The 16981-nt window shown below is 44.6% G+C and overlaps 1 protein-coding gene across 1 annotated transcript in view; it reads right to left on the bottom strand.

The window, feature by feature from the left end:
* Positions 1–13589, bottom strand: part of LOC118385355 (transmembrane protein 132C) — a 213351-nt gene extending 199762 nt beyond the window's left edge. The window contains exon 1 of the mRNA XM_035772439.2: positions 13114–13589. Within this exon, the coding sequence (XP_035628332.1) occupies positions 13114–13162 (49 nt within the window). The 5' untranslated portion in view covers positions 13163–13589. The remainder of the gene's footprint in view (positions 1–13113) is intronic.
* Between the last annotated feature and the right edge of the window lie 3392 nt (positions 13590–16981).

Below are 16981 nucleotides of genomic sequence, written 5' to 3'. Positions count from 1 at the left end.
CAAGTTTGAAATTTAAATTCACCTGTCTACATTTTTCTTCTTGGTACAAAAATGTGTTGTGGAGTTTTGTTTTGTTAGGTTGAACTTTTGAAGGAGTTTACATTTTTTCATTCTCTAACATTTGATGAACCTGGTGGGAAATCAATTGATAGGAAATAGCTCAGAATTACTTGAGTCTAGGAACAAGACAATCAAGAAAAAAAAGTGTATTTACAATGACACCCTACCCCCCCAGGCCAAACCAACTGTGCGCCACCTTCTGTGACTCGCCACCGCAGCCAGTTGTGACACCCTGGGAACGAACCAGGGTCTGTAGTGACACCTCTAACACTGCAATGCAGTGCCTTAGACCGCTGCACCACTTGGGACATGTAACAATAACCACTGGTGTTCCACGGGAACAGACCATTATTTAATGCCAGCTTACAGAACCATTCAAAGCCATTATCAATCACAAGGTCATGTTGAACTTGATGCCTGAAGCCCAACAACATCCTGCTCTGTGGGGATAGATAACATTGATAACATCCAATCTAATTGTATTTGTCACATGCTTCGTAGACAACAGGTGTAGACTAACAGTGAAATCCTTACGTATGGGTTCATTTCCAAAATTACAGAGTTAAAGGTGAGATAAAAAAATCTAATGAAAATATAAACGTGACGTGTAGTTGTTATGGGACTGCTGACATAGAAGCACACCACAGGATCTATGTATTTCAAATCCTGGTTGGTTGAACTACTTCTACTTTGAGAAGAACAGAAATCTGTCTCCTTCAAAAGAAAACCGTTCTCTGACGTGTTCCTCTAAAACTCATGCAGTTCACTTACAGTCAAAGCGTGTGAGTCCAACTCAACAGGGAATTAAAACAACAAGGACAGACAGAAGAGGGAAAAGATCAGGTAGCTCCTCAGGGATTAGAGCTGCCAGCGGAGGAGAGGAGAATCAGTGATCCCTCCGTCATTCTTTCCAGGCAGTGTATGAGTTATCTAAGCCTTGATTGGCTAATGTCTCCCTGTCTATTAGTCCTGGTTGTGTAGATGTGTGGTATCATATTTTAGTCATTTAGCAGATGCTTTTATTCAAAACGACTCACAATAAGTGCATTCATCTTAAGATAGTAATTACATTTTTCCTCAATACAGAAGTTATCAGCACATTCAGTGCTTGTAGGAAAAGAAAAGTGCAATTGATTTATTTTATTTAGTAAAAAAATAAATAATGGGGGAGATAAGATAGATGTCTTATTTAAGATGCTCTATAAATAGGTTTCAATTGTTTTCGTAAGATGGGCAGGGACTCTGCTTTTCTATCTTCAGGGGGATGCTCGTTCCACCAATGGGGTGCCAGGAAGGAGAAGAGCTTTGACCGTGCTGAGCGGGAGCTGAGCCACCGTAGGTGTGGAATGACCAAGATGACAGATAAGGCAGAACGGAGGTTTTGAGCATAGCCTGAAGGTATGTAGGGGCAGATCCCCTTGCTGATCCGTAGGCAAGCACCATGGTCTTGTAGAGGATACGAGCTTTGACTAAATTAGAAGGGTTGCAGCTATGGGGTGGGGAACTTCTGTAAAACCTACAGGGAGAGGAGCGAACATGGATAGAAAACACACACATAGTTGACAAAACGACACAATTAGATCATCTGAAAATAGCAAGCCAAAATACTCAGGTGAGAGAGTGACGTCAAGCCGTCCTCTCTTTCCTCTCTAACTCCTCAGAACATCTTGGCAGAACTGTCTGTTTCGGCAAAGGTCTTAGTTTTGGCAATGAGACTGCTGCTGATACGACCGCTACTTACAGCTGGTCAGTCCTTTAACTAATGCTCCGTTACCTATGATAATGCCTCCAGACCTCCCGTGGTGTGTTCTCTCGCCTGGTGGGCTTTAATGTTGTTTTCCCACCGAGATGAGTGTGTGGGGAGCAGCATGGAGGTTCCAAGCCCCCAGACCCATCCGGGGGAGACGTCTGCCGTATTCACAATGTTCCTTCAGACTCCCAGAGCTCAGACAGCAAACAACCAAGCCGTGGCGTGCATTCATGTATGGCAAGAGAAGCCAGGCTTCCCCCCAAATAAATGTATTTTAAAATTTAAAACATAAAATAATTTATCTTTTGTCTCACTGTGTTTCATAATTTTCCTTCAATTCACAAGAGGCTGGATGTACCTCACAGGAGATAGCAGCCGAGCGAGAACAACAGTGCCCCTCTGTCTCTCTACGTGTAGGCAGCCTCTACCTGATGCTGTCTGGTCCAAATGAGTATGACATTGGTGCCGCCGGTAGCATTGAATGCAAGGGAAGCCAGTGAGCATTTGGCCTCCCTTGATAAAAAAAGTATAAAAAATTTGCAATCAGCGTTGAGCTAAACTGAGAATGGTCCTGGTGCACCAAAAAAAAGTGTCAAGGGAAGCCAGCTTGGATTTTGGCCTCACTCCTACCAAATATCATTGAGAGCATGTAGGGAAGCCAAGTAAACTTAATTGACAGAAAAACTAGAATTGTGTTGTTGTTCTCCGGTGGCTAGCTAAAATTTGGCCTTTCCTAAATTAGTCATCAATGGAGATAGGGATTTAGACTTGTGGTTTTACTTATTTTTTATTTTTTATCCTCCCCAATCTTGTGGTATCCAATTGGTAGTAGTTACAGTCTTGTCTCATTACTGCAACTCCCGTACGGACTCAGGAGAGGCGAAGGTCGAGAGCCGTGCGTCCTCCAAAACACAACCCAACCAAGCCACACTGCCCAGCCAACCCAGAAGTCAACCCCACCAATGTGTCAGAGGAAACACCATACACCTGGCGACTGTCAGCATGCACTCCGCCCGGCCCACCACAGGAGTCACTAGTGCACGATGAGACAAGGATATCCCTGCTGGCCAAACCCTCCCTAACCCAAACAACACTGGGCCAATTGTGCACCGCCCCATGGGCCTCCTGGCTGCGGCCGGCTGCGACAGAGCCTGGACTCAAACCCAGAATTTCTAGTGGCACAGCTAGCACTGTGATGCAGAGCCTTAGACCACTGCACCACTCGGGAGATCCATTAATGAATTATTTGTACTGGTGGCGATTCTGATCCACCCAGTAATTCATACATTGTTGTGACCCTGGCCAGAGAGTATGGAAGTTCAATATGTAGTTAGATGTAGAAGGCTAATGTTAACTAGCTAACATTGCCCATGAATGAAAGTTAGGCTAGTGAGCAAGCATGTTAGCCAGGTAGCCTAGGACAAGAGAAAAAAATATTAGTGCATACTCTATGACAGCGTGACAGACCGTATCGTCAACATGAAAGAGAGGAGGGTGGCATTTCCACCCGCATTATAAGTAGGGTGAGTCAACGTGTCCAGGGGGGGTGGAGGGACCTCCGGTACCTCATTGTCTTGTAGGGGACCAGCTACCACCGGCCTGAGGAGAGACACATGAAACGAGGGGTTAATGCGATAGTAAGAGGGAAGTTGCAATCTATAACACACCTCATTTATCCTCCTCAGGACTTTAAATGGCCCCACACACTGCGGCTCCAGCTTCCGGCAGGGCAGGCGGAGGGGCAGGTTTCGTGTCAAGAGCCAGACCCTGTCCCCTGGTGCGAACACCGGGGCCTCACTGCGTGGCGGTCAGCGTCTCTCTTCTGCCGTTCACTGGCCTGCCTGAGAGAATCCTGGACTGCCTGCCAGGTCTCTTTAGGGCGCTGTACCCACTCCTCCATCGCAGGAGCTTCGGTCTGACTCTTATGCCACGGAGCCAGGACCGGCTGGTAGCCCAGTACGCATTCGAATGGCGACATATTCGTGGATGAATGCCGAAGTGAGTTCTGGGCCAACTCTGCCCACGGGACGTACCTCGCCCATTCTCCTGGCCAGTCCTGGCAATACGACCTCAGAAACCTACCCACTTCCTGGTTTACTCTCTCCACCTGCCCATTACTTTCGGGGTGATAACCAGAGGTAAGGCTGACCGAGATCCCCAGACGCTCCATAAACTCCTTCCAAACCCGGGACGTGAACTGGGGACCCCGATCGGATACGATATCCTCTGGAACCCCATAGTGCCGGAAGACGTAGGTAAATAGAGCCTCTGCAGTCTGTAGGGCCGTAGGGAGACCAGGCAATGGGAGGAGACGGCAGGACTTAGAGAACCGATCCACAACGACCAGAACGGTAGTGTTCCCCTGAGATGGGGGAAGATCAGTAAGGAAATCTACCGAGACCATGGCTGTTGTGGAACCGGGAGGGGTTGTAACTTCCCTCTCGGAAGATGCCTAGGAGCCTTACTCTGGGCGCATACCGAACAGGAAGAGACATAGAGCTTCACATCCTTAGCTAAGGTGGGCCACCAGTATTTCCCCCTAAGACCCTGCACTGTCCTATCAATCCCCGGATGACCTGAAGACGGTAGTGTGTGAGCCCACCGAATCAATACCTATGACCGGTCGGACACTGTGTAGGCGCAGGTTCAACCCTCAACGCCCGCTCGATGTCCGCGTCCACCTCCCATACCACCGGGGCCACCAGCCGAGAGGCTGGAAGGATGGGAGTGGGTTCCATGGACCGGTCCTCGGTGTCATAGAGACGGGACAGCGCGTCGGCCTTAGTGTTAAGGGAGCCTGGTCTATAAGAGATCGTAAATCTAAAGCGTGTAAAGAACATGGCCCACCTAGCCTGACACGGATTCAGTCTCCTCACTGCTCGAATATACTCCAGATTGCGGTGGTCAGTCCAGATGAGGAAAGGGTGTTTAGCCCGCTCTAGCCAGTGTCTCCACACCTTCAGGGCCTTTACCATAGCTAGTAATTCCCGGTCCCCCACATCATAGTTCCGCTCCGCCGGACCCAGCTTCTTAGAAAAGAAAGCACAGGGACGGAGCTTCGGTGGTGTGCGCAAGCGCTGAGACAGCACGGCTCCAACCCCAGCCTCGGACGCATCCACCTCCACTATGAATGCTAACGAAGGGTCCGGATGCGCCAACACGGGAGCCTCAGTGAACAGCGTTCCTGAGGTCCAGTTTTGTGAAGAAACGCGCTCCGTGGAATGATTCCACCGCCGTAGCGATGAGAGGTAGAGGATAACTAAAACCCACTGTGATCGAATTGAGACCTCGATAATCAATGCACGGACGCAGACCTCCCTCCTTTTTCCTCACAAGAAAGAAACTCGAGGAGACGGGTGACATGGAGGGCCGAATGTACCCCTGTCTCAGAGCTTCCGTGACATATGTCTCCATAGCCAACGTCTCCTCCTGTGACAGTGGGTACACGTGACTCTGGGGAAGTGCAGCGTTCTCCTGGAGGTTTATCACGCAATCCCACCGTCGATGGGGTGGTAATTTGGTCGCTTTTCTTTTACTAAAAGCGATAGCCAAATCGGCATATTCTGGGGGAATGCGCACGGTGGAAACCTGGTCTGGACTCTCCACCGTCGTGGCACCGATGGAAACTCCTATACACCTACCCGAACACTCATCTGACCACCCCTGAAGAGCCCCCTGTTTCCAGGAAATGAGGGGATTGTGAATAGCCAGCCAGGGAACCCCCAACACCACTGGAAACCCAGGTGAATCCATAAGGTAGAAACTGATCTTCTCCCAAAGATCCCCCTGCGTTACCATGTCCAGCGGAATCGTGGCCTCCCTGACCAGCCCTGACCCTAACGGTCGGCTATCTAAGGAGTGCACGGGGACAGGTGGGTCTATCTGCACTAACGGAATACCTAATTTAAGGGTGAGTCCGCGATCCATAAAAATCCCTGCTGTGCCTGAATCGACTAGCGCCTTATGCTGAAGAGAGGGAAAAAACGCAGGGAAAAAATAAACAAAAACATGTGACCAACAGGGAGCTCTGGGTGAGTTTGGTGCTTGCTCACCCGGTGTGGCCGAGAAGTGTTCCGCCGGCCAGCTCGACTCCCAGAGGAACTCCTCCAGCACCGGTCCGAAGTGTGTCCTCTCCGTCCACAATAGACGCAGGAGGAGCCTGCTCCTCTGGTCTCCCTAGATGTGAACTCCAGGTAGTTGTCCCGAGCCGAGTCTGGGCTGTTCCAGACAGTGTTGGCCCAGTCAAGGGCCCTACCCGTTAAACAGGAGACTTACACTCTCCTCACCCGAGGGAGCCGGACGCACGGTAGCCAGGTAGAGCTCGAGCTGGAGCAAAAATCCCTGGCACCCAGCCGCCACTCCATCGTACTCCATCGGGGGGAGAGACGCAATGTGCTGGACCCAGAGGACGACGTAGGGGGAGTAGGTGGCGTCGTCTGTGGGGGAGCTGGGGTAGACGTCGGTAGACCACTCCTCTCCCATCCTGCCATCCTCTCCATCATCTGGTCCATCGCTGTACCGATCCGATGGAGGACAGCTGTATGGTGATGAACGCGCTCCTCCATAGTTGGGAGAGGGGTGGTCGCTGCTCCTGCTGACTCCATTTAAGTGGTGCGGGCTTCTGTTACAACTTCTAACAATGGTGAGTGGAGGAGTCAAGCGCAGAGAGCAGGTAATTCAGTTCGTGGATATTTTATTCCATAGACTGTGGAGCCACGACATGCAAAACACCAGGGCGCATGAAACAACCTGTCCCAAAATACAACGGACTAAACTGTCCGGAAAAAATACTGATTACACTCATACACCAGATAACAGAAAACAAGCCCGCACAAATACCCAGCTGGCCGAGTGCCCTTAAATAGCCTACAAACAAACACTAACTCAAAACAGGTGTACCCAATTACCCAATAAACAGAAACAAACGGAAAGGGAATCGATTGCAGCTAATAGGTCGGCGACGACAACCGCTGAGCGCCATCTTCGGCGAGATTCGTGACAGGACTAAATAGTTTTTGGTATCTTTTAGACTAAACAGTGGTGATTTAGACTAAGCAGAGGTGATTTGATGATGTTGAAATGTTGAAGTTGAAATGGTGCTGGAATAGTGGAGGCAGCTCATGTTTTCTTTGGAACTTGTGGTAACTCTCTGTGGTTCTAAATCAATAGTTGTTTAAGTGGTCCAAAAATGTCTGAAACATTAACTTGCTTGACCATGCTGTATGTAACTGTCTATTACATGCAATATGCGTCATGGACTTCACCGGACAGAGGTTGCAATCCCGTTTTGTGAAAAAACAAAACCTGTGGTTGAATTGATTCTGCCACTGTGTAAACTTATTGTCTCGGCCTTTAGGCCTATATATCACAGTCGCAAGGCATATGAACTAACAGATTATAGAGCACCAATGCAATTTTCACAACACATAGGTTGTAATATGGCTTTTTCGTGTGAAACAAATAATACAGTTTTTCCTATCCTCTATTGGTTTATTCAGTGGTGTCTCTAGGAAAATGAATGACAATGCTCTACAGTCAATCCCATTCTGTGTCTAGGCCCTTGGTCCTCTCATATTACTGTAGGGAAGCCAAGTAAACGGGATGATGTCAGCAGACTGATATCACTCTAACCAGGCCATGCAGACAGCCCTAGAAATCACTTGTAATAGGTGTGTGTGTGTGTGTGTGTGTGTGTGTGTGTGTGTGTGTGTGTGTGTGTGTGTGTGTGTGTGTGTGTGTGTGTGTGTGTGTGTGTGTGTGTGTGTGTGTGTGTGTGTGTGTGTGTGTGTGTGTGTGTGTAAGCATGTACAGATATTGGCACTTGCAGCTGCCTATCTCATTGTCTCACTTTCCATTATCTCTCTCGACTCCCTCTTTATCTCCACCTTCCCAACAGGTGGATGTTACTGTATATCTGAAAGATCACATTAAAGTAAATATAGATTGTATTTTCAAATCTGATCTAATTTTCATGGTTTACAGCAATCAGGCTGTGGAATCAGCATTGGTTTGAGGAAGGGCAATCAGATTAATGTACTTAACCCTCCTCAATATCCAGGCTGCATCACATCCGACCGGGATTGGGGGTCCCATAGAGTGGCGCACAATTGGCCCAGCTTCGCCTGGGTTTGGCCGGGGTAGTCATTGTAAATAATGACGTCATTGTAAATAAGAATTTGTTCTTAACTCACTTGCCTAGTTAATTTTTTTTTTTAAATTCAAGAATAAAGAATACATTAAAAAATTCAAAAGACATATGCCCTCCAGTTTATTACCAGTGTGTCCATGTTACTGTAACGATCTTCGTTTTCATCGGATGAGGAGTAGGAAGGATCGGACCAAAACGCAGCGTGGTAAGTGTCCATGATCGTTTATTAACACCGAACACAAACATACAAAATAACAGCGTGAATGTAAGAAATGAAAAATCAAAACAGTCCTGAAAGGTGAAAACACAAAACAGGAAACAACTACCCACAAACACCAGGTGGGAAAAGGATACCTAAGTATGCTTCTCAATCAGAGACAACGATAGACAGCTGCCTCTGATTGGGAATCATACCAGGCCAAACGCATAGATAAATAAAACATAGAAAAACAACATAGAATGCCCACCCCAACTCATGCCCTGACCAAACCAAAATAGAGACATAAAAACGGAAATAGTGTCAGGGCGTGACAGTTACGACGCTTATAAACTGCTCTGTAGAATACTGGTCCTATATGTGCTGGTCCACTGCGGCAGCCTTCATGGTGTTTTTACACACCATCTCTCCTTGCAGCTCTTTACAATGCTGCTCCCTAACCATGAAGTCCAATAAGAAGCATGGCTTGTTTTATTCTACTGTTCAGCCAGTCTTATAGGTCTGACCTCTGTTCTTCTGCAGTGAAAAAATGTGTGTGTGTGTGTGTGTGCTACTTTGCACAGAACATTTTGTAGTGTTAAAGAAACACTTAAGAGTTGATTTTACACTATCTCAAAGTGCATATGGTCCCACTCTACAGAGTATAAAAAGTACTCTGATTATAGTGTTACATTTTGAATGTTCATGTAACACTCTGTAGTGCATAAAAAATGCATTACACTAGACAGTGTGAATCAAATTTGACACTGTAAGGTAATTAATACAGTGCTATTTCTATTCAACCATATTTTGATCTAGAGGTAACTCGTATTAGTGTTTAACAAAAACACTGTTACAGTAAGTCATTTTGGGTGTTGTTTTAACACTATGGTGTAAAGCTGCATTTGCATATTTCCCATGGTGCCCTTTCTTTTCGAGTGAATTATAGAGCTACTACCCATGACTATATTTGTTAGTGACAGAGACATGGTTGTTAAATTCTTTCTTTTTAAATGCATGTGGCTTTCACCTAATGAGTACCTAGGTGAATAGCATAATTTAAATTACAATATATGAAAATACATTACATATATCATCAGGCCTTCCCACTGGGGACACACTGGTTAAATCAACATTGTTTCCGTGTCATTTCAATGAAATTACGTTGAACCAACTGGAAATAAACTTAGCAAAAAAAGAAATGTCCTCTCACTGTCAAATGTGTTAATTTTCAGCAAACTTAACATGTGTAAATAGTTGATTGACCATAACAAGATTCAACAACTGAGACACAAACTGAACAAGTTCCACAGACATGTGACTAACAGAAATGGAATAATGTGTCCTTGAACAAAGGGAGGTCAAAATCAAAAGTAACAGTCAGTATCTGGTGTGGCAACCAGCTGCATTTAGTACTGCAGTGCACATCCTCCTCATGGACTGCACCAGATTTGCCAGTTATTGCTGTGAGATGTTATCCCACTCTTCCACCAAGGCACCTGCAAGTCCCGGGACATTTCTTGGGGGAATGGCCCTAGCCCTCACCCTCCAATCCAACATGTCCCAGACATGCTCAACGGGATTGAGATCTGGGCTCTTCATGGCAGAACACTGATATTCCTGTCTTGCAGGAAATCACGCACGGTACAAGCAGTATGTCTGGTGGCATTGTCATGCTGGAGGGTCATGTCAGGATGAGCCTACAGGAAGGGTACCACATGAGGGAGGTAACGCACAGCGGTGAGATTGCCTGCAATGACAACAAGATCAGTCCGATGATGCTGTGATGCACTGCCCCAGACCATGACGGACCCTCCACCTCCAAATCAATCCCACTCCAGAGTACAGGCCTCGGTGTCACGCTCATTCCTTCGACGATAAACGCAAATCCGATCATCACCCCTGGTAAGACAAAACCGCGACTTGTCAGTGAAGAGCACTTTTTGCCAGTCCTGTCTGGTCCAGCGATGGTGAGTTTGTGCCATAGCCGACGTTTTTGCCGGTGATGTCTGCTGAGGACCTGCCTTTACAACAGGCCTACACGCCCTCAGTCCTGCTTCTCTCAGCCTATTCTGGACAGTCTGAGCACTGATGGAGGGATTGTGCATTCCTGGTGTAACTCGGGCAGTTGTTGTTGCCATCCTGTACCTGTCCCGCAGGTGTGATGTTCGTATATACCGATCCTGTGCAGGTGTTGATACACGTGGTCTGCCACTGTGAGGACGATCAGCTGTCCGTCCTGTCTCCCTGTAGCGCTGTCTTAGATATCTCACAGTACGGACATTGCAATGTATTGCCCTGGCCACATCTGCAGTGCTCATACGTTCAGAGTCAGTTTTTCAGAGTCAGTAGAAAGGCCTCTTTAGTGTCCTAAGTTTTGATAACTGTGACCTTAATTGCCTACCGTCTGTAAGCTGTTAGTGTCTTAACAACCGTTCCACAGGTGCATGTTCACTAAATGTTTATGGTGCATTGATCAAGCATGTGAAACAGTGTTTAAGCACTTTATAATGAAGATCTGTGAAGTTATTTGGATTTGTATTAATTATCTTTGAAAGACAGGGTCCTGAAAAAGGGACGTTTCTTTTTTTGCTGAGTTTAGACGTGGAATTGACGTCTGTGCCCAGTGGGTTAGTTTGATGGCCTAGTTTCATCCTAACACAATAATGTTAGGAAACCCCTGGTTTACAGGCACATCAGGCCTGCAAGTCACATAATGCTGGCTTGCAAAGTGATGTGTAATTACTATTGGAATCCAGCCAGAGTTAGGATATCCAACAGTTATTGTTATTCACCTGCAACCTACATTCAGAAAGATTATCAATGATTAGGAAACTTTAAAAAGACTTCCTTAACCATTTAACCTGTAATAACCACTTCAATAACGGTTGCAATATATCTAGCTAACTGATTGGCTTAGTTTAGAAAACTGTATGTTACTTATCATTTGTAGCATAAGATTAATTAATCAATGTACATGCAAAAACACAGATATTAAAAACAATCCTTGAAAAATCAACCTGCAGTAGAGCATGCTGGGAAATATGATAATGATGGGTGTGGGTTTTGATGGGACTGCTTTACTCTCCACAGTCTAAAACCATAACTCTGGTTATTAACACCAACACTGGGGTGTATTTCACACCACTGAGTGTTCATTTCACTCTTATCGAGTGAATTTCACTCCTGAATCAACAGAATTGTTACACTGAAAAATCAACACTGACCAATTTGCTGTGTATGGATGATGAGCAGCAGGTAGCCTAGTAGTTAGAGCATTGGGCCAGTACCCAAACGTTTGCTGGTTTGAATCCCTGAGCCTACAATATTTATTGTGCCCATAACCTTAATTTGCTAGAGTAAAACTACTGGGATTACCAGTAAAACAACACATTTCACTGCATGTAGCATTAAAAACAGTGATCCTAATCTTAAAAAGAGACCACCCAGCCCCCAGAGCTCCTCTACCCCTCCAGGGAGAGCTGTCTATGGGACTGAACAGGGACATCCCCTAAGGCTCCACACACCAGGAGGCAGACAGCCAACTAAGGACAGAATCAATTCAGCCCTTTTCTCATTTCCACTGCCACATCCCAGGAGACTGGCCAGATTTAAGGTATTGAAAACATTAAGAATTTCATTCCAAAATGCTATATATATATACACATTTTCAGAAATGTTGGTAAATTAGCTTTTTTGTTTAAAGAACTTATGAAAGAGATTGGTGTGTTTTTCCCAGATCTAATCGTGGCATGCGTTTGTTAAATGACAGACATGTATTTCTTTCAAACTTATCACTAGGTAGTTTTGCAAAATCCCCAATTGTAATACATCTAAAATCTATTATTTCAAAATCTGAGGACAGCAATATTTTATACACACAAAGGTTAGTCTAAATATAAATTTCTGATGAAAAAACACAAATATGGAAAAATTGGTGGATTAAACAGTAGCTTTCTACTATAGGAAAATAAAAATGTTGTGCTGGTAATATGGGTCAGATGTTGAGACCTGGTTGTGCAAACCGTTTTTGCTGTAGTACTGGTGCAACCATGACGCTAACGAATCTGCACTGGCTTGATTCTTTAGGAAGCTTGGAAACAAAAGGTACAGATGTCTTATCATTACAGCAACTGACTGTGTCTGGGAGATTGTTTTCATAGTCGCACAGTGCTCCCAGAATAAAACTCCTGGTCACACAGCAAAATATTTAGTCACATATGCAGTTGGTCGCAATTTAGAGCCCTGCAGACACCCTCTTCCCAACTGCAGGCTTTGACAAGCAGCCATTCTGAGTACAGAGACTCCCTCTCAGTCTCAGCCCAGCATTAGGTTTATAGAACATGACTGCGGTTCAAAACCATGGTGGGACACACCTGCAACAATTATAAAGCTATCTAGCTCCATTCACAATCCCCACAATACAGCCCTTGAAATATTGATATTCTTCTCTGTCTCAATTTAGAATATTACACATTTAGTAGAGTGCAGTCACTACCAATGTCTAACAAATTACTTATTCCCTCTCTATCTCTATCTTGATTATAATACTTCCCATTTATCTTATAAGCACATCTAACCAGTCCTTCTTATTCCATATTTAACTTGGTCATCCACTTTCCAGGAAAAAGAGCTTGACATTTATGTTACCCATGCCTATTCTTAGCCTTGTTCATGATGACTCACATTGAGATCATATATTTTCATTAGAAAATTATGTCCAGTAGATAATTGAGAGAAAGTCGATATGATTGCTACTACATTAAGGGCAATTTAAATAGTGGATATAATGGACATGATGGATACTGATAACTGAAGACAGACTTAAATAAGATGTAAATAGTTTTTACAGAATGCATCGCTTCCCCCTGAAAGAAAACGTGTGTGACGCGCATGTGCTGAAAATGTAGTATAGCCTATTATTCTTATTCATGAATGTGGAATATGAGAATTTCTCACCTCCGAAAAGCACGACCGCTGCGAGCCCCAGTGTGCAGAGAAGAGTCATCTTTCCTTCCGATGAATCAGAAAGTTCCAGACGCACAGAAAGGGGGAAAAGCGAGACAGCTCCGGTCACTAGCGACGTTCCCGAGGGAAGGTGCCAAAAGTTTGCACAAAACTTTTCTCTCCTCTCTTTCAAATACTAACAGGATAAACGTGTTCCATTCATTAAACAATTGATGTATCTACTCAGTACAATTGCTGGAAGCTGGCGAAAGTCCGACAGTCAACAGCCATCGCTGAAACGACAGGTACCCAAACAGTGCGACATGTCTTGCTCGAATGGTGCGGAGGAGGGAAATGAGCAACTCCTGGGGAATAACGGTCCGTCCCAGTATCCACCCCTGATGCAACAAAATATAATTTATCCTAAATGAATATGTTTATTGTTTGTTCCCTGCAACGCGTTGCATTGGCTAAATGATTTAAGAGTTTAATTGGCCCGGTTTAGTGTTACCTTGTGTATGTTTTATTGACGGTTGATTACAGGTGTGTCCGTTGCGCAGATTATGATTCCTACATCACTGGTTGTGCCTCCCGACGCTGGTCTTTGACATAACACGCTGCAGTTATTTTTTGTATTGCAAAAACAACTCATGAAAACGCTCTAATATTTACCATTCATTAAATATAATGTTCATTTTTGTAAAATGCCCTTCAATTGTTTTCTGCTGGTCCATTTTTAGTTGTGCGTCGTAGCCTACAGTCTTTTACGCATAGGGTACGTCGAGTGTCTTTCCAAATCAATTCATATAATTTCTCTATAATAATTCTGTATCTACGTTTTCAACACGGTATGTGGACAGATCTTCAGCGGTAAAATACTCTCTACCTGAGTAAACTAAGATTTTATGTGTCCAGCTCATTTGTAATTCATTAATTTCGCCCTCAGGGGTTAATCACTACGACAGTTATGCTATCATAAGATAACATCATGCTTTTAATAGTCCTACTTTTCGTCTGTTAAATAAGTGAATATTGTTGAATTCATCTCGTGTTCCTCTCACCACTCTGCAACGATGGCAGTTAGTGATTCATGATCTGCGGGCTCCGCAGAGAAACCAAATGAGATAGAACGCTCACACCGGATTGGTAAATTCTGAGTACGAGGTGTGACGTGCACGCAAATTGACCATATGTAGCCTAATTTCCAACATACTTTAATTATTGTATTAATATTAATTAAGCATGTTGTAGGGTTGTAATTAACTAAGGCACTGAATAGGGGAGGGAAAGCACGTGTTAAATTGACACCCAGAAATGATCACTTTGCAATGGTTCCCTTCACCTCAACTCTCCGGTCATTTTGAGTTTGAATCGCCATTACAATCCCTCTATTTTTCATCCTACATTATTAAAATGCCTTTCTCTCACCAGTTCAACACAGAGCAGCTATGATATATGCGACATAAATCCTTACAGTTGCGTATAACCTGTTGTGTCGGTCTCAGTACGGGACCTTCAGAAGATTCAACAGTGCCCCCTATAGGATAAAGGCTCATTGTACAAGCACTGACAACCACTGTGAGCTGTCTATACTTCACTTTGGGTGTTTTCACATATAGTCCTCTTTACAATAACCTGTTTTAGTACTCTTTAAAGTGAACTCTGGTGTAAAAAAAACTAAGATAAAGAACTAAGTTATCTTGCCCTCACATTTGAATGAGGACTCAACTCTTTTGCCAGTTCCCCTCATCTATTTTGTGCTCCGAGTTCTCTTTGAATTCACATTGCTATGTTTAGAAAGGAACCAATATATTTTTCCAACATTCGTTCATTGCACTCTGGGTTTTTACAAAGTGCAGGACAAGCCATTCCATCAGATCGTGTAATCAGACATCTAGATATACCTACCGAAGCTAATACATTGCATATAGTTAAAACACATAATAATTAGAATCAGAAGATAATATTAACAAATAAATATAATTTTTCACAGAATAAATAGCAGTAGAATACTGCAGATCAAATAATACTATAATGGCAAAGGTGCATAAAGATGGAGGAATTCAGATACTGTATGACATCTTTGTTTGAACACAATCCACAGACCTTTCAAACTAGGGTGCGCGACATGGTTAAATGGGCCTATAAATCAGCACAATCTACTTTTTCATTTTTTTCAAATTGTCACCGTCCTGGAGCTAAAAATTGGGGTCTCTGCTGAGCTAACAGGCAATTGCTGGCCGTCACAGGAGGAATGACGTGTGTGAATTTGGAGGGGAATGTGTTCTTTCCTCTGCTCTCCTTCCCCTTTCATTTCTTTGTTTGCCGAAACAACTGAGTGGTGATGTTGTTTGGTGTCCTCTTTCATAGAGCATAGAGAGATGCACTTTGTCCATTACTTTAATGGTAGCAGGGCTGCTAAACATTGCCTCACAAGAACCCTTGATCTAAAAAAACATGAATGGCTTTGGAGTGGAAGGCTGATCGCTGTGAGATCACCTCCCAAAATAGGATGAAGGGAACAAATCCGCACACAGAGTCAGAAAAACATACTTACCCATCATAAGTCCTAATCCTCATCATGTCTTAATTGACATACCCTGCTCAGTGCACACTTCTGGTATGTCACTCTGACAAACTTCATGCAGGGTAAGTGACTGAATGAAAAGGACAGCCATCTTGATTCTGTGGACTGAACTTTATTGTCTGTCTGACTCAGAGGCTTGACTGACTGTAGCATCGGAGTGGCTCTTTGAGTATCTGGGACGTGGGGAGCAAGTACATCTCCTGACAGCACTTGGCTGTGTTTAGCAGTCCTTCTGCTACCCGCTGGTTCACAGAGGCCATGTTCACCCAGAAACTAAATCGTTAAAGTATTGATGAGCTGCATAAGACAGGTGCTGCTGTATTGGTCTGATTCCACCTGAGAGACTGTTATCTCAATCTGTATCAATTACTAGATGGATGGGGGGAATGGAGGGTATGCAGCAACTTGACAAGTATGCTGATGTCTTCGGATGTCTGGACAGGAAGACGTTTGATGTGAAAACTTCAGAGGCTTAAGGTCCTCGTGTCATCTTACCACTGTACTTTCAATGTGGGTTAGAGCTCAATAGGCTAAGCTAGGCTAAGATAGGGGTTAGCCTAAAGTTAGCCTATTGAGCTAAAGCCTAGGTATTACCTCAGGGAGCTAACACGAGTATTCACGTATAAGGCAAGGTTACTCGTCTTGCAAGCATAGTAAAAAAAAAGATAAAATATACAGAGAGAGAAACACACACACATACAGAAATTCCCTTTCATACCAGGGCACTCTGCAGCCCGTGTGCCTGTACTCTGGCCTCTGTCTGCTAATGTCAGGTCCAGTAATTAACATTTATCAGTCTCTGACCAAGACCTTTCCAGACAAGTGGAGAGTGAAGTCTAACCCGCAGTACTCTTTTCCCTCCCGCTCTACCGCTCTCTCGCTCCCTCAGTCATTATAATGGCAGGCAGTCAGAGAGAGAGAGCTCAGATCAAGTCTAAACTGTCATCTGCAGTCATTACCTACTGTAAGACAGATAACCCTGAGTAAAGGATACATTTGGCTGCTGGCGTTATAGCATGGTTCATAAGCAAGGGGCGTAAACAAGGTGGGTGTAAACCAGGTAGGCCAGGGGGTCTACTCCCTCCTCATCAATGTGATTTCATACCAGCATCTGGGTCTGGAAAATACTGAGTGGTGAGACCCTGTTGGCAATGGGTATATAGGTTGAATTTAATTTGTGGATGGACATCATATTAAGTCGTTGATGTAACACCTTGAGACTCCCATACCAGCTCCAAATGAAGTGGATTAGCTTTGGCAGAGGGAAGCAGAGATCAAAGAACATTGATAGGC

The sequence above is a fragment of the Oncorhynchus keta genome, chromosome 6 (genome assembly GCF_023373465.1).
Source record: "Oncorhynchus keta strain PuntledgeMale-10-30-2019 chromosome 6, Oket_V2, whole genome shotgun sequence".
NCBI lineage: Eukaryota > Metazoa > Chordata > Actinopteri > Salmoniformes > Salmonidae > Oncorhynchus > Oncorhynchus keta.
The sequence above is the reverse complement of the archived record's forward strand: the minus strand, read 5'-3'. Positions and strand labels throughout refer to the sequence as shown.